This window comes from Mobula birostris, chromosome 2 (genome assembly GCF_030028105.1).
Source record: "Mobula birostris isolate sMobBir1 chromosome 2, sMobBir1.hap1, whole genome shotgun sequence".
NCBI lineage: Eukaryota > Metazoa > Chordata > Chondrichthyes > Myliobatiformes > Myliobatidae > Mobula > Mobula birostris.
In genome coordinates this window covers 96995473-97022620 of record NC_092371.1, presented here as the reverse complement: position 1 = coordinate 97022620, position 27148 = coordinate 96995473, and the positions used below count along the sequence as shown (strand labels likewise).

At 43.4% G+C, this 27148-nt stretch overlaps 1 protein-coding gene and 1 long non-coding RNA gene across 3 annotated transcripts in view; one reads left to right on the top strand and one right to left on the bottom strand.

The window, feature by feature from the left end:
• The window catches only part of septin5a (septin 5a), a 30110-nt gene extending 29472 nt beyond the window's left edge, over positions 1-638 (bottom strand). Inside the window, exon 1 of the mRNA XM_072245542.1 lies at positions 38-638. Coding sequence (XP_072101643.1) covers positions 38-127 — 90 coding nt within the window. The 5' untranslated portion in view covers positions 128-638. The remainder of the gene's footprint in view (positions 1-37) is intronic.
• The window catches only part of LOC140188907 (uncharacterized), a 146815-nt gene that overhangs the window by 54890 nt on the left and 64777 nt on the right, over positions 1-27148 (top strand). For both annotated transcript variants that reach the window (XR_011883418.1, XR_011883419.1), the window contains exon 5: positions 5641-5700. This is a non-coding gene — a long non-coding RNA (uncharacterized lncRNA). The remainder of the gene's footprint in view (positions 1-5640; positions 5701-27148) is intronic.

Genomic DNA, 27148 nt, shown 5'->3' with positions numbered 1-27148 from the left:
TGCGCTGTAAACCGTCCCAAATGTCACTGTACTGTACCTTCAGCCGCGTGCGCTGACACCTTTCAGATCCGCTCCGGGGAGAGAGGAGTCGCTCCACCAGTCGCTTCTGGATGATGATGGTATCCATGCCAGATATTAGATCTCTGCTCACCTGCAGGGTGACCTCCCACTTCACCACCCACCAACAGTCTCCGGTGAAGCTCTCCTGTGCTAATCGCAAATGAACGGTCCAAGGGAAAGGCTGGACTAAGGAAAAGAGACCTGGAATTTCCTGCTTTATGCACTCATCGGGAGCGGGGGTGGGGTGACAGCCACAGACTTCGTCCAAACAGACTTCCTCAAATCTGAGCTCCAAGGGTTCTGAAATATGGGACTCTGGCGGGATGTGGTATCCAATACTTATTTTAAGTCTCTTTCATTAATCAGAAAACTCAGGAAAAAGAATGACTCCCAACAATCACAACTTGATCTGAATGGCAGGAAGTATTATTCACAGAACAGTCACTTCAGCTGAAAACTAACGGAATTTGAATCAAGTAATTCTCTGTGAATTTCCCTCTACTTCCCTCATAATCCTTCCCAATTGCAGTAAACTTTGGGACAGTGCTTTCCAGCGGAGGGAATTAACCCATTCATCCACCTCATCCTGGCACGGTGAGATTAACCCAATCAGCAGCAGCTCTTCAAAGTACTATGCAGCCTCAGCGGACAAACATGTTAACTCTTTCGCCCCCAGCTCCGTCCATTTACACTTAGATATTGCCACAGTTCTGGGGGAGAAAAACAACATTTCCATCAACTTCTTCCGTTTAAATTGGCTGCTAAAGGAGGCCAGGTTATTTAGGATATATAAAGCGGAGGTTGATAAATTCTTGATTAGTAAGGGCGTCAAAATTTAAGGGGAAAAGGCAGGAGAATGGCGCTAATCAGCCATTATCAAATGCCAAAGCAGACTTGATAGATCAAATGGCTTAATCCTGCTCCTAGCTCTTATAGTCTTATACAGCCTGGGCAAGGTTGTATGGAAGACCAGCAGATGCCCATGCTGCAAGTCTCTCCTCTCCAGCACACTGATGTTGTCCAAGGGAAGGGCAAGGGCCAATACAGCTTGGCACCAGTGTCGTCGCAGAGCACTGTGTGGTTACATGCCTTGCTCAAAGACACAACACGCTGCCTCGGCTGGGGCTCGAACTCGTGCCCTTCGGGTCACTAGTCAAATGCCTTAACCACTTGGTCACGTGCCCACAAAGAAAGGTATACATTTTTATAAACACAGGAGATTCTGCAGATGCTGGAAATCCAGAGCAATATACACAAAATGGTGGAGGAACACAGCAGGTCAGGCAGCATCCATGGAAATGAATAAACGGTCAACATTTCAGGATGAGACTCTATCAATACTGGAAAGGGAGGGGGAAGAAGCTAGAATAAGAAGCTGGGGAGGGCAAGGACTACAAGCTAGAAGGTGATAGGTGAGGCCAGGTGGGTGCAGGAGGTAAGTGTTAAGAAGCTGAGAGGTGATAGGTGGAAAAGATAAAGAGCTGGAGAAAGTGAAATCTGATAGGAGAGGAAATTGGACCGGAGAGAAAAGGAAGGAGGCAGGGCACCAATGGGAGGTGATAGGCAGTTGAGGGGAAGAGGTAAAAGGGGTGGGGGCAGACTGGGGAAATGAAGAAGAGGTAAGAAAATGGGAGAAAAGTTACCAGAAGCTGGAGAAATTGTTGTTCATGTCATTGGGTTGGAAGTTACTCAGACAGAATATGAGATTTTGCTCCTTCAACCTGAGAGTGACCTCATCATGGTGGTAGAGGATGGGAATGGAGATTGGAATGAAAATGGTTGGCTACCAGGAAATCATATTTTTTGCAGATGGAGTGAAGATGTTCAACAAAACAGTCCACCCTTCTGCATTGGCTCTCGCCAATTCTGTTCCTATATCTTATGGTCTTAAGAGTGGGGAAGGATGAATGGACAAGGGAATCTCAGAGGGAAAGCAGAGAGTGGAATTCCTGTGGAAAGCGAAGAGTGGAAGGTGAGAGGCAAGATATGTTTCATGGTAGAATCCTGTTGAACATGGCAGAGTTGTGGAGAATGAGGAGCTGGACGCAAAGGCTCATGGGGTGGTAGATGAGGACAAGAGGAACTCTATCCCTGCTAGGGCATCAGGAAGATGGGGTGAAGGCAGCTGTTTGGGAAATGGATGAGATGTGAGTCAGGTCAGTATTAATGGTGATGGAGGGGAACCCCCATTCTTTAAAGATTGAAGAAGAAGGATATCTCTGATTCCCTGGAAAGGAAAGCCTCACCCAGAGATGTGGCAGAGATGATGGAACTCAGAAAAAGGAATAGTATTTTTACAGAAGACAAAGTGGGAAGCAGTATAGTCAGATAGCTGTGGGAGTTGGTAGGTTTATAAAAGAAATTGGTCTGCAGTTTGTCTCCAGAGATGGCGACAGAGATTGTGAAAGGGGAGAGAGGTGTCAGAAATGGACCAGGTGAATTTAAGGACAGGGTGGAAGTTGGAGATAAAGTTGATGAAATTAGTGAGCTCAGCATAAATGCATTAAGCAGCACCAGTGCAGTCACCAGTGTAGCGCAGAAAGAGTTGGGAAGCATTACCAGGGAAGACACACAACATGGACTGTTCCACGCAGCTGATGGACAGACAGGCATAGCTGGGGCATATGCTGGTGCCCATGACTACTCCTTCAGTTTGGAGAAAGTAGGAGGAGCTGTAAGAGAAATGGCTGAGTGTGAAGACCACTTCTGCCATATGGAGGAGGGTGGTGATAGAGGGGAACTGGTCAAGCCTATTGTCGAGAAAGAAGCAGAGAGCTTTAAGGCCTTCTTGACGGGGAATAGAACTGTAAAGGGGCTGGACATTCATGGTGAAAATGAGGTGATCAGGGCCAGGGAATTGCAAGTTGTTGAGGAGACTGAACGTATGTGAGGTGTTGTGGATATATCTGTGATGTATTTCTAGATACGAAATGACACCCCATGTTTCTGATTGACATGAGAGCACCGTCGCAACAAGGGAAGTAGCGGAATGTTTGGGTGTGCATCCCCGAAAATAACAACATAAGGAATAGAAGACAATTCAGCCCCTCATTATAACTTTGCCATTCAGTAAGATCTGGCAGTGCCACATCATTTCACTAATTATACATCCATTGACTCTTACAATATCAAAGCATTTATGCCTCTATCTTATATTTACTCAGAGTGTGAGCGTTCACGGTGCACAGGAGCCAGGGGAAGAAAAGGGGAAAAAAAAAAAGCAGTTGTGGTTGTCCCATACCCAGACTAAAGATAACAGAACTCTAAAGATAACAATTAACCTCTAAAAGAGCCAGATTCAAGTGGTGTAACCCCTGTTACAGAAAACTAATAAGTTTCTAGAAAAATACAGAAGCAGTTGTACCATAACTGCTGGAAAATTCACTGAATAATTATATGTCTTATATGGGGGATTATAACAAAATACAAGCAACCACAGGAAAGAAAAACTACAAGAAGAGTACAAGGAAAATAACAAACCTACACCATAACCCAACAAGTGACTAAGGTAATCATGGATTAGGCTTAACCTTGTTCAGATTTTCACTTCAATGTTAAAGCCAGCATCTCAAGTTGAACCATTTTTCTTCTGCACATACTTGTGTCTCATCTCATACTGACACATCAGGCTTGTGTCAGCTGTATGATGTCACTGCCAGTTGATCAGCAGGCTCTCAATATGGGCCACGGGCAGGTGTCTGCAATTTCTCATGTAGCAAGCTCCGCAGAAATGCTGACCAGATCTCGCCACTGCACAAACATTACCAGCACAGTATCTATACTGGTGTAGAATGAAACTTAGGGTGACCCCAAACCGGGGTGGGGGAGGGCATTAGGATTGATCTTCAAAAGGTGGACACGGGATGGGCCTCAAGCGGGGTTTCAGTGGATAAAGAGAGGCTAGAAGGTTTGGAAAGATAAAACAGAGCCCATGGTCTACAGCCGCCAATGTCATAGTCATACTTTATTGATCCCGGGGGAAATTGGTTTTAATTACAGTTGCACCATAAATAATTAAATAGTAATAAAACCATAAATAATTAAATAGTAATATGTAAATTATGCCAGGAAATAAGTCCAGTACCAGCCTATTGGCTCAGGGTGTCTGACCCTCCAAGGGAGGAGTTGTAAAGTTTGATGGCCACAGGCAGGAATGACTTCCTATGATGCTCTGTGTTGCACCTCAGTGGAATGAGTCTCTGGCTGAATGTACTCCTGTGCCCAACCAGTACATTATGTAGTGGATGGGAGATATTGTCCAAGATGGCATGCAACTTGGACAGCATCCTCTTTTCAGGCACCACCGTCAGAGAGTCCAGTTCCATCCCCACAACATCACTGGCCTTACGAATGAGTTTGTTGATTCTGTTGGTGTCTGCTACCCTCAGCCTGCTGCCCCAGAACACAACAGCAAACATGATCGCACTGGCCACCACAGACTCATAGAACATCCTCAGCATCGTCCGGCAGATGTTAAAGGACCTCAGTCTCCTCAGGAAATAGAGATGGCTCTGACCCTTCTTGTAGACAGCCTCAGTGTTCCTTGACCAGTCCAGTTTATTGTCAATTCCTATCCCCAGGTATCCATAATCCTCCACCATGTCCACACTGACCCCCTGGATGGAAACAGGGGTCACCGGTACCTTAGTTCTCCTCAGGTCTACCACCAGCTCCTTAGTCTTTTTCAAATTAAGCTGCAGATAATTCTGCTCACACCATGTGATAAAGTTTCCTACCGTAGCCCTGTACTCAACCTCATCTCCCTTGCTGATGCATCCAACTATGGCAGAGTCATCAGAAAACTTCTGAATATGACAAGACTCTGTGCAGTAGTTGAAGTCCGAGGTGTAAATGGTGAAGAGAAAGGGAGACAGTCCCCTGTGGAGCCCCAGTAAAGCAACGAAAACTTAGTGCTGCTGAAGAAGGTGGAATTGGCAGAATGTAAAGCTCATAGAAGACTGGGATTCGGGGAAGTGGAGTCAGTAAAGGGAGAAGTCATGGAAGAACTTCAGTTCTAGGGTGAGAACATTTAAAATGAGGTGTTTATTGAATCATAACAGGGTACCGGAGGCTGTGTGGTTCCCTGCCCTTTTCTTTAGTTTCTCCGCTCTCTGTCGTTTGGCCGCCGCCTTTCGGGCCTTTTTGCGTTATTTGTCTCACCATGTCTGACCTACCGTTAACCGCCCATTTACAACAATCTTCTTCTATATCATGTATTGCATTGAACTGCTGCTGCTAAGTTAACAAATTTCACGACACATGCCAGTAATAATAAACCTGGTTCTGATTGTCTCACCATGTCTGCACCTACCGTTAACCGCCCATTTACAATAATCTTGCCATAATCCATTTCATTCCCCAAACAGGCTGCTGGATCTTGGAACCTGGATAGATCAGCATGCTTGGGGGGTGATGGAGGAGAGGGCTTGGGAGGGGGCAAGGATATTTTGAGTGAGCAAAGGTTCAAAGGCCAGATAATCATTACAAGCATCATCACTCCAAGTACAGAAGTGTGAATGCAAGTTGGAAAATTATCAGGTAGGTCTGATAATGTTATGAAAACATTTTCATTTTTTACAGTCACTCCCTCGTGTAAGCAATGACTGCTATTTCCAACATGCGAAGCAAGACTCCAGACTGGTAAGGACATTTGGAGAACGAGACTGTGGTCTCCAGAGTTGTTAATGCTGTTGACCAGGTAGCTACACATTCAATTTAATTATGTTTTCACAAAGATGGATGGCTGGTTTTTGAAGCTGGAAGACTTCAGTTGTCTGGAATCACTTCCAAACTGCCAAATATAGTTCTCTGAAAGAAATGCTTTAGTTTGAAAATTAATGAATGGCTGCTCTCACAGAGTAAAACCACCACACTTTTCCAGGCAAACTTTGCATTGGAGAAGCCTGGATACAAGACAAACAAAATACCTCTAAAAGAAATTGAGATGAATTGAAAAAATAAAATCATAGGCCTAAAAAATCCACCAACTAAGTTTAGATTGGCCAAGGTGACGGTCTATTGTAATTAGAGCTGTCCTCAGCATTACTGTAGCTCAAATGTGAAACAATGAATTGGACTTCAGGAGTTCATTTTGTTTTATTTTCTATGGATCAGGTTAGTGCTGTCAAAGGCAGCATATTGTGCCCATTCCTAATATGAACTGCTAGACTATTTTCTCCCCATAGAACTCTTGTCTGCCTACTCCAAACTATTCCTCCATCCTGGATCCTTGCCCTGGCTGTGGGTACCATTCCACAGGGAGCTTACTGTTCACTGTCGGTTTTTCCAATAGCGACAGACTTTCATTAATGCGGATGACACTACTCATCCTAAGCTTTACCTAATCCACTGTGGGAATTTCTGTCAATGAATCACTGGGATGTGAACAACAAACATAAAAAGCACTGGCTTCTCCACCTCAGTAGGACAAGACTGCCACAACGATTCAGTAACAGAGTCATAGAGCACCACAGCACAGAAACAGGTCCTTTAGCCATCTAGTCTATGCCAAACTATTTGCGTTTTTAGTCTATGCCAAACTATTTTTCTGCCTAGTTCCAAGGATATTAATCGTTCTGTCGAGAGATAATGCATCATGCATCGGATTGTTGCTGGTTGACAGTCCCTATCCTGCCCTAGTATAAAGCAGAAGGCGATTCCTCCCTCTTCTACCATCCCAGGCCACCCTTTCCAAGGCAATTGTTAGTGTTCCCCTTGACTTTTTATAGAAAGCAGCAGAAGAAAAATAAACTTCATAAGATGTAAACTTCCCTTTGAAAGAGGGGATTTCCTTTGAAACCAACCTTTAACAGTGCAACTCTACGCATCCCAAGACCCAAGCCCAGGCTAAATCCAGCCATTCTCGCCACAGCCCTGGAGTCACAATGATAGAGACTTTAAGTATACCACACCAGAATAGTAATGTACCAAATTAGCCGTTCAGACATCAGACTACCTGCTGCACCTTAACCTGAATCTACCTTAACCTGACATCAAATGAGCTGTTCCACCTTAATCAGGTGTGAAACTTGTTGTTCCATTTTAACCAGGCACCAGCATTTCCACTACAAAAAGACATGAAAATGGCTATACCACCTTTAAAAGCACCAGATGTTTAAGTGAGTTCAGGCTGGTTTACACTTCAATTCCAAACCAGCTGTGAAGTTTTAGCCAGGGCACAAATATTAGGAGAAGTAGGGGAAATCAGGAGAATTTTTTTTTATTATATATATACACACACACACACACACACACATATATATACTTTTTCTCTCCTTTTTCTCTCTCTCTCCTTTTTCTCCCTTTGTCCCTCTCACTATACTCCTTGCCCATCCCTCTAGTCTTCCCCCCCTCCCCCTCTCCTTCTCCATAGGCCTCCTGTCCCATGATCCTCTCATATCCCTTTTGCCAATCACCTGTCCAGCTCTTGGCTCCATCCCTCCCCCTCCTGTCTTCTCCTATCATTTTGGATCTCCCCCTCCCCTCCCACTTTCAAATCTCTTACTAGCTCTTCTTTCAGTTAGTCCTGACGAAGGGTCTCGGCCTGAAACGTTGACTGTACCTCTTCCTAGAGATGCTGCCTGGCCTGCTGCGTTCACCAGCAACTTTGATGTGTGTTGGTTGGAGAAATAGCTGTTGCTGCTTTACAGGGAAGCTCCCAGAGAAAATACCAAATAGTCAATATCCCTGGGCGAGTCATCAATATTCAAAACTCAGCACTGTCCATAGAGAAGATCTGTTAGATTCCCTTGAGAAAACCTCTGCTTAATATTTAACTAAAGCACTGATGATGTCAGCCTTGGCTCTGTGTGAAGCCTCTTGAATGAACACAGAATATTCCCACTCAGCGGCAAGAGCTCTTTCAACTGAGACATTGCTGACTAGTAGAAGTTTGAAATCACTATAGAAAATGTTTCAAATATTCAGTTAACAAATTGAAAGCATTGTGTTGGAAGCTCATAGAAGCCCGGGTGTAAACAGTGGAAGGTGGCACCACCTCACAAAATACTTTTCTCCAACTCCATCACCTGATCTAGTATCTGCATTTCCTGCATTTCACTGGCCACATCATCGACCTCAGAACCCATAGAAAATGAGTGGAACAAGTCATCCTTGATTCTGATGGATTGTCTGAGAAGACAAAATGAAGGGGAGCAACATGTGTGGAGGGAGAAGCAGAGTTAAACCTGCAGGTTGATTCAGTTTCCAGTTTCTGCAGTATTTTACTTTTGTTTTATGATAAACACAATACTTATCTCTTTGGGCTTCTTAAACACAAGAGGTTCTGCAGATGCTGGAAATCCAGAGTAACACACAAACTGCTGGAGGAACTCAGCAGGTCAGGCAGCACCTATGGAGAGGAATAAACAGTTAACACTTCGGGGCTGACACCCTTCATCAGGACTTGGGATGAGGGTCTCAGCCAGAAATGTCAACTGTTTATTCCTCTCCATAAATGCTGCCTGACCTGTTGAGTTCCTCCAGCATTTTGTGTGTATTTCTTTGGGCTTCTTTCTCTTCCTGGCACCTTCTCAAACTCTTCAGGACCATAAAGGGTTTTCTGGCCTTAAAATGAGAGTCAAAGTTAATTACAATGGGAACCTATCTCCATGATGATGGAATTTTTCTAATTCTGCTTCAGGTTTAGCTGTCCATCCGGGAGCTCCAGCAAGCTAATGTCATTAGTATTGAACCTAGACTTCCACAGAATATCCACCTTTCAGTCTTTCCACTCTACTTTCATTTGGAGACCTGCAGAACTAATGCAAACTCCATGAAAAAAGTATCTCTTTTCTGTCTGTTAGATGAGGTTTACCTTGTGCAGAGAACTTCAGGAGAAACATCTTTTGGAAGGATTAAATATTTGTTCTCCTTCAATGAAGCTTCATCTGCAAAGATTTTTTCAATTTTTTTTCCTGCTTGACAGATTCAGTAAGCATTTACTGATGCATGCCTGATTTGGAAAATTTTCCACTTGTCAATCTACCAGTTGGATTGGGCCACCCTTAATGAGGTTGTCTGTATTCCATGAGGGATCGTTAATTTCAAATGCCATTGTTAAATCTGGATGGCTGCAAATCAGATTCCACTGGAGGCTGAGGGCTGAAAGACTGGGGTTGGAAGATTCTGCTGTACAGTACATGAGTGGACAGGATGGATGAACAGGGCTTGATTTGCTGCTGTTATTTTGTTGCTTGTTGTGTTTGGTTTTGTTCTGTTCTGCTGAACGTATGGGCACGCTATGTTGGCGCTGGAATGTGTGACCACACTTGCATGCTGCCCCAGCACATCCTTGGGTGTTTTGGTTGTAAACGTGAACAATGCATTTCATTACATGTTTCGATGTGCACGTGATAAATAACTTGATCTGAATCTAGAGGGCAGGCTGCAGTAATGTGCTAGTTTCAAAGTCCACTGAACAAACATTGAAGTGAGACCAAACTGTTAACAATGAAAAGTATTTGAATCAATAACAGTGACAAACTAAATCTCAAACAGTGTAGTGAGACTAAGCCAGCAGCACTGCAGAAAGGTCATATCATACCTCATGTCGCGTACCAGGGAGAAATTATCTCTAGCATGCATGAGTCTACTCAGTCTCCCGCTGAAAATCAGACAATTGTACATGACAAGAAGTGTCCTGATCTGAAACATAAACTGTTTCTTTTTTCACAGCTGCTGTCTTTCCTGCTGGGTGTTTCCTGCATATTTTATTGTTTTAATTTCAGATTATCTGCAGTTGTTTGATTTCCCTTAATTGTAGAACGCACTTTGGTTCTCTCCTTCCATTAGTGCTAACACTTCTACATAGAATTTGCATTCAGAAGTTGATATATGTAGCCATAAAAAGTCTGAATTGAAGACTCTATGATAAAGGAGTTAATTGTTCATTTACAGTGAGGTGCGAAGCTCCACGCCTCTCATTTCTGCTGATATTTTCTCCTACCAGCCTTGCTGAGCAGGAGGCAGTCCACCTCCCAGGCTGGGCCCTGATCCCAGACTCCCTGCAACTGGGAAGCTGTGTTACTATAAATACAGGTTATTCAGCCTCGTTGTGTAGGGCCCCTGTGTACTGCTTCTGAATGAGAGTTCGCCACTGCCAAACTCTGATATCACACAAGGCTGGAGCCAAAGAAAACATTACCAGCTGTGAGTTTCAAATGGACAGGGGAGAAAGAAAATGAAAGAGGGGGAGAGCTATGAAATTAAGAGGCAAAGGAGAAGAAGAAAATGGCAAAGGAGGAGCTAAGCAAAAGGTACTTAGAGAAGCAAACAATCAGAAAAGACAATGAGAGGCTTAAGAGAAAGGGTCAATAGAAAGAATAGTGATAAACATTCACACAGCACAGAAATAGGCTTTTTGGGCCATTCTGGCCATCAAAATCCAACTATAATAATCTCATTCACCACCACTTAATCTGTAGCCTTCTGTGCCTTAGCAATTCAAATACTGGTATTGGTATTGTTTGTTATGGTCTCAGGTACCAAGGTGCGGTGAGAAGCTTGTCTTACTGTTCATACCGTTCATACACAGTGCATTGAGCTAGAATAAGATAAGACAATAACAATGCAGAATAGAGTGTAAAACCAAAACTGCAGTGCCATTAAACGATAAAGAGCAAGATCATAACGAGGTAGATTGTGAGCTCAAGATCCATCTTATTGTACAAGAAGTCCACTCACGAGTCTGAAAACAGTGGGATGGAAGCTGGGACAGTGATCATCAAAATACTTTTTGAAGGTTGTGAGTGTATCTGCTTCCACTGCCTTCTCAAGCAGTGCTCCACACTGCAACCACTCTCAGGTTGAAAAGAGTTTCCCCAGGTCTCCTCATACTCCCCTAACCCTCACCTTAAACATATGCCCTCTGGTCTTAGGTAACTCTGCTGTGGAGAAATGTTTCTCAGCATCCACTGGTATCCATGGTCCCTTGTAATTCTGTATACCCCAGTCAGGTGCTCTCTCAGGCTTCTTCACTGCAAGCAAAACAAACTCTGCCTATCCAGTCACTACTCACGGTGAAAGGGTATCCCATTGCCATGAGTACAAGATAGTATTAAATGCAACAAAAGGGGAAAAAAACAATAAATGCAGAGAGGCTGAATGGGGCACATTCACTATATTAGAGTCATGGAGACCTACCACGGAAATAGGTTATTCATCCCAGCATCTCCATACTGTCCATCCATCACTCATTTATGCAATTCCTACATCAAGTGCAGCTCCAACCCTTTAGGAAGTTCAACATCATCCAGTACTGAGTAGCAAATTTGAGTGGTACCCAACCAACCTTCAAAAGCATTCATTCCTTCTGTCACCAGTGCTGAGGGGCTTAATAGTATGAAATCCACCATGGTTACTCTCCCATGCCACTTTGACAGCCTTTACTGGACTCCACGACAAAGAAGAGCAAGAACAGCAAGTGCATGTGAGCACCTCCACCTATAGGTTAACCACCAAATGGCACACCGTCTCGATTGGTAAATGCATTGCTGATCCTTCATTGTCACTGGAACTGAATCCTGGATGTTCCTATCTAACAGCATTGTGGGAGAAACTACACCAGAAGGACTTCAGCAGTCTAGGAAGGCAATGGATCATCGCTTTCCCAAGAAAAACCAGGAATGGGCATGGTACACTGGTCTTGACGGTGATGCCCATTTCTGGAAAAGTGAACACATTTTTAGGAATAATGGAACAAAATCTGACCTCAACTCATAAATAGGATGAGTTAAGTTTAAAGCAGGGACTTAACGGAGGAAATCTGGGGAGACAGGTTAAAGATAAAAGATAAAGTTTAAAGATTAACTTTATTTGTCACGTGTACATCGAAACATCAAATCACATAGTGAAAAGCATCATTTGCCTCAATTCAAATCAGCAAGGACCGTGCTGGGTTACCTGTATGTGTTACCATGCTTCTGCTGCAAGGAAAGAATGGACACAGCTCAGTAACCCTAACCATATGTCTTGAGAATGTGGAAACATGCATGATCACAGGGAGAACGTACAAACTCCGAACAGACAGAGGCGGTATTCAAACCTGATCTAACAGTTGGCATTGTAAAGTGATGCAGTAACCACTAAGCCACCCTTAACACTATCTTCCCACCCTTAACACAACTGTCCCACCCTTAACACTATGGTGTCACCCTTAACACAACCGTCCCACCTTTAACACTACCGTCCCACCCTTAACACTACCGTCCCACCCTTAACACTACTGACCTTCTCTTAACACTACTGACCTTCTCTTAACTCTACTGTTTCATCCTTAAACTACAGTCCCACCCTTAACAATACCGTCCCACCCTAAACACTACCGTCCCACCCTTAACAACACCATAGCAACCTTAACACTACTGTGCCTTCATTAACACTAATGTGATAATGGTACATGATAAAATAGGCCGTAGTCAGCATGGTTTCCTCGAGGGAAAGTCTTGCCTGATAAATCTATTAAAATTCTTTGAAGAAATAACAAGCAGGATAGATAAAGGAGAATTGGTTGATGTGTACTTGGATTTTCAGAAGGTCTTTGAAAAGGTGCCACACATCAGGCTGTTTAACAAGCTACGAGCCCATGGTATTATAGGAAAGATTCTAGCAAACATAAATCAGTGGCTGGTTGGCAGGCACCAAAGCGTGGGAATAAAGGGAGCCTTTTCTGGTTGGCAGCAAGTGACTAGTGGTGTTCCACAAAGGTCTGTGTTGGGACTGATTATTTTTACATTATATGTCAATGATTTAGATGATGGAATTGACGACTTTGTTGCAAAGTTTGCAGACTATATCAAGATAGGTGAAGGGGCAGATAGTTTTAAGGAAGTAGGGAGGCTACAGAAAGACAGACAGATTAGGAGAATGGGCAAAGAAGCGGCAGATGGAATACAGTGTTGGGAAGTGTATGGTCATGCACTTGGTAGAAGAAATGAAAGGGTAGACTATTTTCTAAATGGAGAGAAAATACAAAAAAAACTGAGGTGTAAAGGGACTTGAGAGTCATGTATACAGGATTCCCTAAAGGTTAATTTGCAGGTTGAGTCTGTGGCAAGAATGGCAAATGTGATGTTAGCATTCATTTCAAGAGGACTGGAATATAAAAGCAAGGATGTAATGTTGAGTCTATAAAGCACTGCTGAGGCCTCACTTGGAGTATTGTGAGCAGTTTTAGGCCACTTAAGAAAGGATATGCTGAAACTGGAAAGGGTTCAAAGGAGTTTCACAAAAATGAATCCAAAATGGAATGGCTTGTCATATGAAGAGCATTTAATAGCTCAGGGCCTGTATTCAGAAGAATGAGGGGTGACCTCATTGAAACCTATTGAATGGTGAAAGGCCTTGATAGAGTGGGTGTGGAGAGGATGATTCCTGTGGTGGGAGAGTCTAAGACCAGAAGACACAGCCTCAGAATAGAGGTGCATCCTTTTAGAACAGAGATGAAAGGCAAACAACAGGAATTCTGCAGATGCTGGAAATTCAAGCAACACACATCAAAGTTGCTGGTGAACGCAGCAGGCCAAGCAGCATCTGTAGGAAGAGGTGCAGTCGACGTTTCAGGCCGAGACCCTTCGTCAGGACTAACTGAAGGAAGAGTGAGTAAGGGATTTGAAAGTTGGAGGGGGAGGGGGAGATCCAAAATGATAGAAGACAGGAGGGGGAGGGATAGAGATGAAAGGAGTTTCTTTAGCCAGAGAGTGGTGAATCTGTGGAATTCTTTGCCACAGGCACCTGTGGAGGCCAAGTCTTTACGTATATTTAAGGCAGAGGTTGATAGATAGTTGATTGGTCAGGGCATGAAGGGATATGGGGAGAAGGCAGGAGATTGGGGTAAAAACGAAAATTGGATCAGCAATGATGAAATGGATGGCAGACTTGATGGGCCAAATGGCCTAATTCTGCTCCTGTATCTTATGGTCTTATGGTATCACCCTTAAAGTTACTGTGTCATCCTTAACACCACTGTGTTATTCATAACGCTACCGTCTGGCCCTTGAACACTACAGTGTTACCCTTAACACTACGATGCGCGTACATTACTGTACGCCCTTAAAGATACCATATGACCCTTAACACTACCATGGTACCTTTAATGCTACTATGCCACCTTTAACACTACCGTGCTGCCCTGTTAGTGATGTGGGGTGGGGGGGTAGTTCGAGGTCCTTAGTCTCAGATAGCAGGAGGTTGCTGATAGCAGAAGACAAACAGTTGGTGTTGGACAAGTGGACATAATTGGAATAAGGCATTCTTGAAGAAGTGGATGACTGTTGCAGTTTAGGGAGGTAGGAAGTACCAAGGCCATGAGACCATGCAGAGTTTGATGAGAGCTTTAAATCAAGGCAGTCTGGATGAGAAGAAATTGAAAGCCTGTTGTTATTGCTTCAGGGGATCCATATTCCACCAATGCTGCAATTTGTAGTGCCCTGCTGATTTAGTACCAAGTTCAGTCAATAACGATGTGCCAAGCGAGAATTTACCCCAGTCTTTCTGAATAATCTGTCAAATCCTCAGTTCCTTGCAAATAGTAGCAATTCAGGTCCTCCTTTGAAGTTATCACTGGAGGAAATCAGCTGAGCTACATATAAATACCAATTATCATCAGCATATTACCTACTGCACTAGAGTTCCCAACATACTAGACCACTGCTATACTATGATTAGGAATACCTACCATTCCATGCCTAGACTGCACTTCAGGAAATCTGATCACTTGGACAACAAAGAGGTGGTCGTGGGAGACAGAGGAGCAGCTACAAGATTGCTTCGAGTCAGTGGACTGGGCCCTGTTCAGGGACTCATCAGAGGATCTGAGTGAATTCACCACAGTTGGCACAGACTTTATTAAGGTAGCTGTGAAGCAGTGAGACCCCCAAAATCATTCAGTCTTCCTGAACCAGAAGCCCTGGATGAACTATGAGATTCGCAATCTGCTGAGGGCCAGATCAGTGGCACTCAGATCAGGCAACCAAGTGAGATAAATGAGGTCCAGGTATGATCTCCGGAAAGCCTTCTCTCATGAAAAGTGGCAACTCCAGACCAAACTTGAGTCACTGGAGGATGCTCGACAGCTGTGACAGGGCTTGAATGCTGTCACCTCTTACAAAGTGATACCAGGCAACACGAATGACAACAAGGCTTCACTCCAAGGTGAGTTCAATGCCTCCTATTCTTGCTTTGACAGTCAAAACAAGGAGGAATCTTTATGAACTCCCACAGTACCCGATGAACCTGTGACCTCAGTCTCTGAGGTCAAAGTGCGAGCAGCCTTCAGGAGGATGAACCCACAAAAACCATCCAACCCAGATAGCTGATCAACTGTCTAGAGTGTTAAGTGAAATCTTTAACCTCTCTCTTCGGCAGTCTGAGGTACCCAGCTGCTTCAAGATAGCTTCATTTATACCAGTGCCTAAGAAGAACGCGGTAACCTGCCTTAACGGCTATCATCCAGTAGCATTTACATCCACCGTGATGAAGTGCTTTCAGAGGATGCTGATAAAACATATCAACTCCTGCCTCAGAAGCAATTTGGATCCACTTCCAATTTGCCTACCAGCACAACAGGTCGACAGCAGATGCCATTTCATACCCTGGAATATCTGGACAGCAGACACAGAATGCTCTTCATCAACCACAGCTCAGCATTCAATACTATCATTCCCTCAAAACTAATCTACAAACTTCAAGACCTTGGCCTCAATACCTCCTTGTACAACTGGATCCTTGATTTCCTCACTTGCAGACTACAGTCGGTTCAGATCGGCAACAATATCTCCTCCACAATCTCAGTCAGCACAGGTGCACCAGAAAGCTGTGGGCTTTGTCCTCTCTACTACTCGTCTTATACTTATGACTGTCAGGCTAAACACAACTTCAATGTCATGTTTAATTGTTGATGACGCCAATGCTAATGGCCGAATCAGTGGTGGTGATTCAAATAGGACGGAGGTTGACAATCTGGCTGAGTGGTGCCACGACAACAATCTCTCACTCATTTTCAGCAAGACCAAGGAGCTGATTATTGACTTCAGGCGGAGGACACCAGAGGTCCATGAACCAGTCCTCATCAGGGGATCAGAGGTGGAGAGGGTCAGCAATTTTAAATTCCTCAGAGTTATAATTTCTGAGAATCTGCCACGGGCTAAGCACATAAGTGCAATTAGGAAGGAAGCACAACAGCACCTCCACTTCCTTAGAGGTTTGCAAAGATTTGGGATAACATCTAAAACTTTGACAAACTTCTATAGATGTGTCATGGACAGTTTGTTGACTGATTACATCATAACTTGGTATAGAAGCACCAATGCCCATCAACTGAAAATCCTCCAAAAAGTAGAGGATACAACCCAACCTGTCACCAGGCAAAACCCTCCCTACCATTGAGCACATCTACACAGAATGTTGTCACAGGAAAGCAGCATCCATCGTTAAGGACCCCCACCATCCAGGCCATGTTCTCTTCTCACTGCTGCTATTAGGAAGGTGGTACAAGAGCCTCATGACCAACACCACCAGGTGCAGGAACAGGTATAACCCCTCAACAATCAGTGGGGATAACTTCATTCAACTTCACGTGCCCATCACTTAATTGTTCTCACAAAGAATAGACTCACTTTCATGGACTCATCCCATTTTCTTAATATTGATTGCTTATTTATTGATTTTTTTCTATTTCATATTTGCAGTTTGCTGTCTTTTGCACTGTGGTTTGTCTGTCCTATTGGATGCTGTCTTTCATTAATTCTGTTGTATTTCAAGGATTTACTGTGAATGCCCACAAGGAAACAAATCTCAGAGTTGTATATGGTGAAATATACATTGATAACATATTTACTTTGAACTTTTAGATACCAATTTCAACCCCCAAGTGTCAACAGAAATACATTATAAAGTAATAAAGTGTTAGTATTCCCAATCATCCCAGAAACAAGGAATGGATTAGCTTGCAGTGTCCAGTCATTTCCACAAGAGGAAGCCACAGGATAGTGTAGCTGCTGAGAAACCGCCTTGCCACATCCACTTCTGTTACACGAGCCTTTGCAGCTTCTGTAACACCAAGTTTCCACATTTGTGGCCCAGAGGGTGCTGCCACAGGGAGATTCCATCTGCTAGATTAATTTCCCTCACACTCCTGCTTAGACATTCTGGGCAGCAGACTGCTGTCTGAATACAACAGGTTCAGTAGAGTTTTTGTGGATAATACACTCAACCAACCAAGCAATAGTCTATCTCTGTCAATGGGATTTAAAAACAGGTATAATGGGCAAGGAAATCAGATTGCATTATTGAAACAGAACAAAGCAACAGAAAGGAAAGGAAAACAAAGTAATTATTTAAAACTCTCAGGAATACTTAATTAGCAGCATATCATTTCATAGATTCAAACTTTGAGGTAGAGCAGCAAAGGTTTTTTATGTCAGAACATAAAATAGAAATACTTCTGGCAATGGCGAAAATGCTTTCTCCCCCATCCCCATCTCCCCAAGGGATGTTTGTGCTGATGAACCCATCCACTGTGTCATTCTCCATCTAGTCCAGTGTTTCAGTCACTGAATAATTCAAATCCTGTTCTCTGACACGGGGATACAGCGTGGTAATGAGAACGACCTCCGCTGTGGCAGCTGCAAAAGGGGAGATTGAACAACCAAAGGACCCAACCACTATCGACAACCACCACTTACTCTTGCCCAAACTGCACCAGAATCTGTGGATCCTGAGCAACCTCCACAGCCTCCTGAGGACCCACCAAAATACAATTCCTGAAGAGAACGTCATACCCAACTCTAGTAATTGCACAGCAGTGTGGTGAATTTGTCCTGGGGTTTTTCATAACTTTAGGTGCTTCACAACCAAAGGATAATGTCGTGATGTAGGAATCATGACAGAAGTTTTGGAGGCAGCAAGTTCCCTCAAGCAGTGAACAACCTGAAGTACTGTGCAAGAGTCTTCAGTATGAATGTAAATATATAGCTAGGGTGACTGAGACTTTTGCACAGTACTGTAATAATTTTATATATTGAACTGTGCAGCTGCCACACAGAAAAAAAAAACAAATTTCATGACACATATGAGTGAGGATAAATCTGATTCCGATATGGGGCTCTACTGTGGACTGAGGCAGGGAGGGGGAATCACGCTTGGGAAAAAAGGAGAGTGGAGGGAACAGGAAGCATCAGAGAGACATTCTGTAATGATCAATAAACAAGCTGTTTGGAATCAAATTGTCTTGCCTGGTGTCTCAGAGCTGGGTGTGTCTCCCTGGCATGTTTTCTCTGCCACATGTCTCACACCCCTCCCTTGGTACTCTACACTTGCCATTCCAAACATCCTTTGCTCCTGCCAGATTTACAAACTCACTCTCTGCTCCACGTTGACAAATACAGTACTGTGTAATCGTGTTGGGAACCTAGCAATATATATGCACCTAAGACCTTTGCACAGTACTGAAGATTTGAACAATGTTGTTTCAAGTATTGATATTGGCCTGCTTGTCGAAATGCTCCATTGCGTCCTGAGCACTGATCAGAATAGGAAGGTAAGGAGATGGTTCATCATTGAATCTGACCCTGGCATCTCCAGCATGGCAGCACTACAGTTGGTCTCCACCTGGATTATGTGTTCAGGCCTCTAACGTGCAGCCTGAATCTCTAGTCTCCTCATTGAGATGTGAGCGTGCCACTCCTGAGTGAGATGGTTAAGTAAGTTGTAAAACAGCATCAAAGCCAAGGAAAGCATCTACTTCCATTTTCCTGACCAAAGCAGGAGATATACAGTCAGTGGCCACTTTATTAGGTACACCTGTGCAAATATCTAATCAACCAATCATATGGCAGCAACTCAATTCATGTAAGCATGCAGACATGGTTGTTGCTCAGACCAAGCATCAGAATGACAAAGAAATGAGATCTAAGACACTTTGACTGTTGGTGCTAGACAAGCTGGATTGAAGGGGATGGGCTAGAGCAGCAAAAGACTATAAACAGAAACAGACACTCAGTGGTTACTTTAGTTGGTGCAGAAGATACCTAATAAAGTGGCTGTGGAGTGTAGTTGTTACAGGACCATATCAACTTTTATAAGAATGATAACATTAGTAAAGCAGTTGTTCCAAGAGTCTATGACAACAGAGCTAACGTACTTTCACAGGGAATGACTGCTGTTCCTTCTCCTGGGGGAGTTTGCTCAAGACAAACTTATTACAATACAGCCACCCTGCCTTTATTGCTCTTCTCCTTCAGTTGCTTTCAATACTGCCTGTACTCGTGACAATGGGGTACACTTCCATCTTGAGTACTGACTGGATAGACTGAGTTTGTTTTCCCTGCAGTGAAGAAGCCTGAGAGAGCACTTAACTGAGGGTTAACAAAATTACAAGGGACTTAGGAAATAGATAATTGCTGCCAGAGTAAGGATAAGCCAGATTCTTTTCAATTGTGTGGAATATACAAATCCTTACTAAGTGGAGCTGTGAGTCCAAGGAAAAAGAAAATCATTCCATCCGTTATAGATGATATTGTAATAATTTCTTGAGTGCCAAAACAAGTGAATTTCTGTGACAGTGTAGCACAATTACTCTGTTGCACCTAATGCCTCATGAATGGGTTCAGCAGCTTCACTAGGTGTCTCTAGCCATAATGTTGTGCCTATCACCATTGGCTAAGAAACATTCATTTGAGAATGGTATTGGGAAAGGCACCTGGATATCTGGATTCAGCATGCAGGACTGGGACACAATGAATGGATGGGCATACTCTAAATAATCCTACACTTGCTGCCATATTCACAGAGAGATTCACTTTTTCTCATTCCTTTCTGTGTTTGTAGTGTTAGAGAAGAGCTCTTGGCTGGGAAAAATAACAAATAAATTTCTTCCATCAAGCTATCTGGAAGGCACCTTCTCTCAGTTTTCCAAAATGTATCTGCAACCCCTGGGAAGGTTTGTTTAAAGATAAATTCATCAGATTCTTTTTCTATAACAACTAAAGGCAAAATATCTCTTGTAAAACAGAGACAAATGTGGAACTATAGCAAGTGGAGACCATTGTGGATCATTTGGTATTTCAGATCTGCTTCTCCATTCAACACAATCGTGGCTGATCATTCACTTATTTGTCTTGTTTCTTCCTGTTCTCGCGATTTGACATGGAAAAAAATTCCCAATCCTTCATGAGCATATTTAATAATCTGTAGATAATTTCACAGGTTCAGCAACTCTGGGTAAAATCTCTCTGGAGCTCAGTTCTAAATAGTTAAACACATGCCTTCAGCCTGCCGCTTTGGGACTCCCAGCCATCAGTAAGATTCTCCATCTCAAGTCTGGTTAGAATTTTATAGGATTCTATAATATCCTTTCTCATTTGTCAAAACTCCAGTGGCCAACCCACCCTTTCATCATAGCTCAGTCCTGCTCTTCCTGGAATCACAGTAGTTCAGTATACCTTTGTCACACCACCTTCATCATAAGAAAATCCTTCCTCAGAACAGAAGACCAAAAATTGACAATGAAGTCTCACCAGTAGACCAGAAAGGTGCAGGAAGACATCCTTGCTCCTGCTTTCAAATCCTCTTGCAATAAATGTCAATATAAGATTTAGCTTCCTAACTGCTGGCTGCTACTGAATGCTTTCTGTCAGTGACTGTGTACAATGTCACCCACATCTCAATGCACCTTTCCTATCATCATTTCAGATAATGCCTTTCTCTACTTAGAACCAAAGTAGATAAACTCACATTTATCCACATAAACTTAACCTGGGCAACCCAATCCATTTTACTTCTAAGCATCCTACATACAACCTGCCTCCTTGTCCCAAGTTCCTGGGACATTCCCTCATCCTGATGAAGGGTCTCATCCTGAAACATTGACTGTTTATTACTCTCCATAGATGCCGCCTGACCTGCTGAGATCATCCAGCATTTTATGTATGCTGCTCAAGAGAAACTAAGTAGGTTGTGTCTGTATTCTTTGAAGAATGAATGGTGAACTTATTGAAATGTTTTTAAAGGGGCAAGCCAGTGAAAATATCAAGATATTTTCCCTGGTGCAAGAATGGTAAACTAGGGGAGATAGTTCTGAGATATGGAGGTAGCTATTTACAACCAATGTCCATGGAAATTTCTTCCTGCAGTGTGTGGTGAATCTCTGGAATTCACTACCCTCGAGTGTTATGGAGGCCAGCTCATTGGAAGTCTTTAAAATGGAGATAGATAAATGGTTCAGGAAATGAGTAAGGACAGAAGAGGAAATGAGGCCTGAGGCAGGTTAATTGTGATCACACAGAATATCAGATCAGAACTGAGGGACTGGTGACATACTTCAGCTCCTGGATTCTTGTGACCTTCTGCCCTCACTTATTCATCATCTCCAGTTACCCACTTTGGATACGGTGGACCAGAGTCTTTCTGACACCAGTTGCCAACTCCCAGGTGGACTTATTATTGAATGATTCATAACCCACCTACAACCGCCTACTCCAACAGTGTGATCTTTTGATTCATTAAGATTATTTTCACAAATTATCAATTTAACAAAACTGACTCTAGAACTTGGGTATTCACTTTTTAATGTAACAATGCTTTAACTTAAGCAGTCCCTGTGGATTGAGGATGACCTGCTTCCACTCCTATTTTATATGTTCTGAGGTGGCTGATGAGGCCAATGTGGAAGGTGCTGACTCTTTCACAGTTTGGGTGGGAGGTACATAAGGGTGCAGGCAGATGGGTAGTTAGTGAAGTGGTGCATGCCTTCCACTGCTTACTCTGGCCTTGTGTTCTCCTGGTTGCTTTGAAGGGAATGGGTGGCCCATAAGACCATAATACATAGGAGCAGAATTAGGCCATTCAGCCCATCAAGTCTGCTCTGTCATTCCATCATGTCTGATCCCAGCTCCCACTCAACTCCATACACCTGCCTTCTCACCATATCCTTTGATGCCCCGACCAATCAGAAAACTACCAACTTCCACTTTAAGTATACCCATGGACTTCACCTCCACCACAGTCTGTGGCAAGGCAGTCCACAGATTCACTACTCTCTGGCTAAAAAAAATTCCTCCTTACCTCTGTTCTAAAAGGTCACACCTCAATTTTGAGGCTGTGTCCTCTAGTTCCAAACACCCCCACCATAAAAAGCATCCTCTCCACACCCACCTTATCTAATCGTTTCAACATTCAGTAGATTTTAATGAGAACTACCCCCCCCCCCCCCACACTCTTCTAAATTCCAGTGAGTACAGGCCCCAAGCTGCCAAATGCTCCTCACATGTTAATCCCTTCATTCCCGGAATCATCCTCATGAATCTCCTCTGGACTCTCTCCACTGATAACACATCTTTTCTGAGACATGGCGCTCAAAACTGTTGACAATAATCCAATTGCTGACATTAGCCCAAATGGTGAGTGGGGTGCCAATCAAGGGTCCTGCTTGTTGTTGGAGCTGTACTTATCCTGAAAAGGTGGCCTATTCCATCATTCTCCTGCCATGCCTTCTGGATGATGGAATGGCTTAGGTATGTCAGGAATTGAGTCAGGTTATAGAGCTTCTGAAAAGATCATTCAGCCACAGTATTTCTGTGACAGATTTAGTTGAATTTCTGGTTAATGGTGACCCCAAGGATGATGATGACAGGAGACTGAGTAGTCATAAAGCCAGTAAATTGGTAGGTATTCAGATCCTGTCTTGTACAAGATGGAAAAAGCCTGCCACTTCCATTATGGGATTTTTTTCTTGCCACTTATTACTGCATGAATGATTATGCAGTCTGTTTAAGAAGGACAAGGCACAGAACTGCAGTCTGCTGTCAGTAGTGGTAAAATTATTGGAGAGGATTCTGAGAGACAGGATTGATCTACATGTGGAAAGGTAAGTATTGATTAGGGATAATCTGCATAGCTTTGTGCATGGGAAATGATGTCTCATGAATTTGACCGCATTTTTAGAAGAGATGACCAAGATTATTAATGAGGATGGGTCTGCAGACATTGTTGACAAGGATTTTATCTAGGTCTTTGACAAGGTCCGGTATGGTAGCTTGGTTTGGAAGATGAGATTACATGGGATTCAGGGTGATCTGGCCAATTGGACACAAAACTGGCTGAGTGGAAGAATTGAGAGTTTTTTTTAAGACTGGTGGACTATGCCTAGTGGTGTGCCATAGGGATTGGTGTTGGACCTCCTGTTGCTTTGTCATTTCTATTAACATTTTGGATGAGAAGAAAGATGGGGTGGTGCATAGTAGACAGTTGAGGAAAGTTGCCTAAGATAACAAAGGCATCTAAGTGAGCAGTAAAGATTGGCAAAGGAATGGTAAACGCAATCACAAGGAATTCTGCAGTTGCTGGAAAATCAAGCAACACACATCAAAGATGCTGGTGAACATGCTGGGCCAGGCAGCATCTCTAGGAAGAGGTACAGTCGACGTTTCAGGCTGAGACCCTTCGTCAGGACTAACTGAAAGAAGAGTTAGTAAGAGATTTAAAAGTGGGAGGGGCAGGGGGAGATCCAAAATGATAGGAGAAGACAGCAGGGGGAGGGATGGAGCCAAGAGCTGGACAGGTGATTGGCAAAAAGGATATGAGAGGATCATGGGACAGGAGGCCCAGGGAGAGGGAAAAGGGGAGGGGGGGGGAACCCAGAGGATGGGCAAGGGGTATAGTTAGAGGGACAGAGGGAGAAAAAGGAGAGTGAGAGAAAGAATGTGTGTATATAAATAAATAACAGATGGGGTACGAGGGGGAGGTGGGGCATTTAGCAGAAGTTAGAGAAGTCAATGTTCATGCCATCAGGTTGGAGGCTACCCAGACGGAATATAAGGTGTTGTTCCTCCAACCTTAGTGTGGCTTCATCTTTACAGTAGAGGAGGCTGTGGATAGACATATCAGAATGGGAATGGGATGTGGAATTAAAATGTGTATCCATGGCGTTCACCAGCAACTTTGATGTGTGTTAAAGGGATGGTAAATATCTTTTAATTTGTTTATGTGCAAAGAGCTACATTTTGGGAAGTTAAATCAGGACAGGACATACACAGCGACAAAAAGAGCCCTCAGGCTTGCTGTAGAACATGGATACAAGTATATAGTTCACTCTAAGCAGAGCCAGGGGTAGACAGAGTGGTAATGAAGGTTAATGGTAAGCTTGCCTTCATTAGGCAGGGCATCAAGTACAAAAGCTGGGACATCGTGTCACAGGATGTGCAGATCACACCTGGAATCTTGTGTGTAGCTCTAGTCACCATACTTTGGAAGTATGTACTTATGTTGGAGAGCATTCAGCAAAGGTTCACAAGGATGTTGCCGGGACTGGAGTTATGAGGAGATACTGGATAGGCTAGGATTCTTTTCCCCAAAGTCAATGATACTGAAGGGTTATCTTATAGAGGTTTATAAAATTGAAAGTAGCATAGATGAACTGGAAGGCCACAGTCTTTTTCTCCCCCAAGGGTACGGGAATCTAAAACTAGAGGGCTTTGGTTGATGTCAGGGAATGTAGAGGAGGACTGACCCACAAGCAGAGCAGTGGAGACAATTTAGTGGTGAGCATTAACTTCAATAATCAACTGCAAAATAACAAGCCACAAGGGGCAAAAAAAAACAAGAGAGAACAGATACTAAACTCACAGTTAACAAGGATAACTGAACACCAGGAGCAACTGATTAAGGCTGTAATCAGTTCAATGAGCAAACAAAGGACTGTGGATGAGAGCTGGGTTTAAATTGGCTGTAGGTGATGACTTTGAAACAAGTGGCGGGTGGCTCCTGTTAGCTGGGTGGAGACCGGGAGGTCCCTGCTTGTGCAGACCTAACAGCTTAAGGCGAGAGGGGAAGGATTCAAAGGAGAACTGAGAAGTAGTTTTTTCACAGGGTGAAAAGGTGATGGGGATATGGAAGGTGATGCCAGAAGAAGTGGTTTAGGCAGGTACAATTATAATGTTTAAAAGACATTTGTACAGGCTCATGAATGGGAAACAGGAATATGGACCAATGCAAGCAAATTGGACAAGTTCGAGGAGATATCTTTGTTGACATGGACAAGCTTCCATACCAATCAAGATGTCTCCCTGAGCTGGTGCCCTTTGCCTGCAATGACATTGGGAGGGCTGTTTCCATGCTGTGTAACTCTTTGAATCTAACTCTCAGCACTGCTGTAGCCAGGCTCAGTCCACATTATTCACTGAGGGGCTGTGAATGGAATCAAACATTGTTTGCTGATGTTTCACATTCCCACTTTTGACCTTGCGAAGGAAGTTCACTGATGAAGATAGCTGGCCCTGAAACTCCACCAGCAATGGGACAATTGACCTTTAATAACTGCAACCACCTTTTTGTGAGGCGGGACTCCACTCATTGTCAATGAGGGGAAAATGCTCCAATGAGGATCGGGATATTATTGGAGGAAAATGCAGTTCAATGTTCCATGGTCTGTCATGTGTGCAGTATCAAGATTAGCACAGAATTTCCTTTGGCTTTGATTAGAACAGAATCTTGATAACTGATGAGTAATGTCAGAATTTGCAGACAGAAAGTAAGCAAAGGGACTTTAAACTACAGCTGGCAAAAATCAACAGATCCAGGCAAGTGAATGAAATAACATGTTAAAATAATAACACAGAATAGATATGATCTGTGATATGAGTTGAATCAATATTCGTCTCTGTTGCAAGTCTATCAATGTGACCTTGTTGAAAACTGAAAATTCGGTAGCAGCTTGACAATATTTGCAGTCGAAATTCGCCAGTTATCGGGTAGGCCATGTCATTCTTACAGCAGTCCACCAGGACACTCTGGTCACATAAAATAACATGGTTTATTGAATTCAATTTCACCGCCTGGCAGCATGGGATTTGAAAATGTAACCCCTGCCTCTCTGATCTGCTACAACAAACATTTTTTGCTTATATTGCCTCAGCGTCTCCACCTCCCAGGAAAACAGCAAATAGAACAAACCACAGAGACCATTTAACGTTGTGAAATCTACCAAGGTGTTCACAAAAAACATCAACAAATACAATTTCACACAAAAGGGGACAAGAAGGCATAACTTTAAGGGGATTGGATAAAAGCATATGGGGGGATGTCAGGGGTAAGTTGTTTACATAGAAAGTGATGGGTGTGGAGTAGAGGCAGATATATTGGGGGCATTTAAGAGACTTCGGATCAGGGATTCCCAACCTTTTTTATGCCATGGAGCCTTACTATTAACCAAGAGGGTCAGTGGACCTAGGTTGGAAACCTCTGCTTTAGATAGACAAATAGATGATAGAAAAATGGAGGGTAATGAGGGATGGACGGGTTAGATTGATCTTAGTTTAAGTGGTTGGCACAGCTTTATGAGCTAGAGGGCCTATACTGTACTGTATTGTTCTATGTCCTGAAAGGAGTCAGCAGGACAGGTACAAAGCCTAGTTGGCAAAATGGGTTTTACGAATTGAGCAGAACACACACAATATACTGGAGGAGCTCAGCAGGTCAGGCAGCATACTTCTTGGAGGGGAAGGAACAGTCGATGTTTTGGGCTGACACCATTCATCATTCCTGATGATAGGTCTTGGCCCAAAATGATGAAGGGTTTCAGCCCGAAATGTCCACTTTTTAATTCCCCTTTATAGATGCTGCCTGACCTGCTGAGTCCCTCCAGCACTTTGTGTGTGTTGCTCAAGATTTTCAGTTTCTCTCTTTTTCTCGGGTTTTGCAAATTGTCTTGAAGGAGGGAAGAGAGGTGGAGAGCATTAGGAGGCATTCCAATGCCTTGGACATTGGCATTAGAAAGCAAGGCTGCCAGTGGAGCAGCAATAAAAATGGTTCAATGTATGAGAATCCAGAATTGGAGGAAGGCAGTGATTGCTGAGGGATATTGGCCTGGGAGTACAGTACAGAAATTGGGATGTGAAACCATGAAAAGACTTGAAAACAAGGATGACCATTTTATTACTGAAATATTGCCATATTTCCATATATAGACCAATCAGTAGGTGCAGAGATATTTGGGGGGAGGAGGCATGATCAAGGAGCTGGGCACTGGTTTGTACAAGAGCAGCTGAGTTTTAGATGTTCAAAGTTCCAAAGGGTGCAGTGTCAGAGGGAGCCAGGA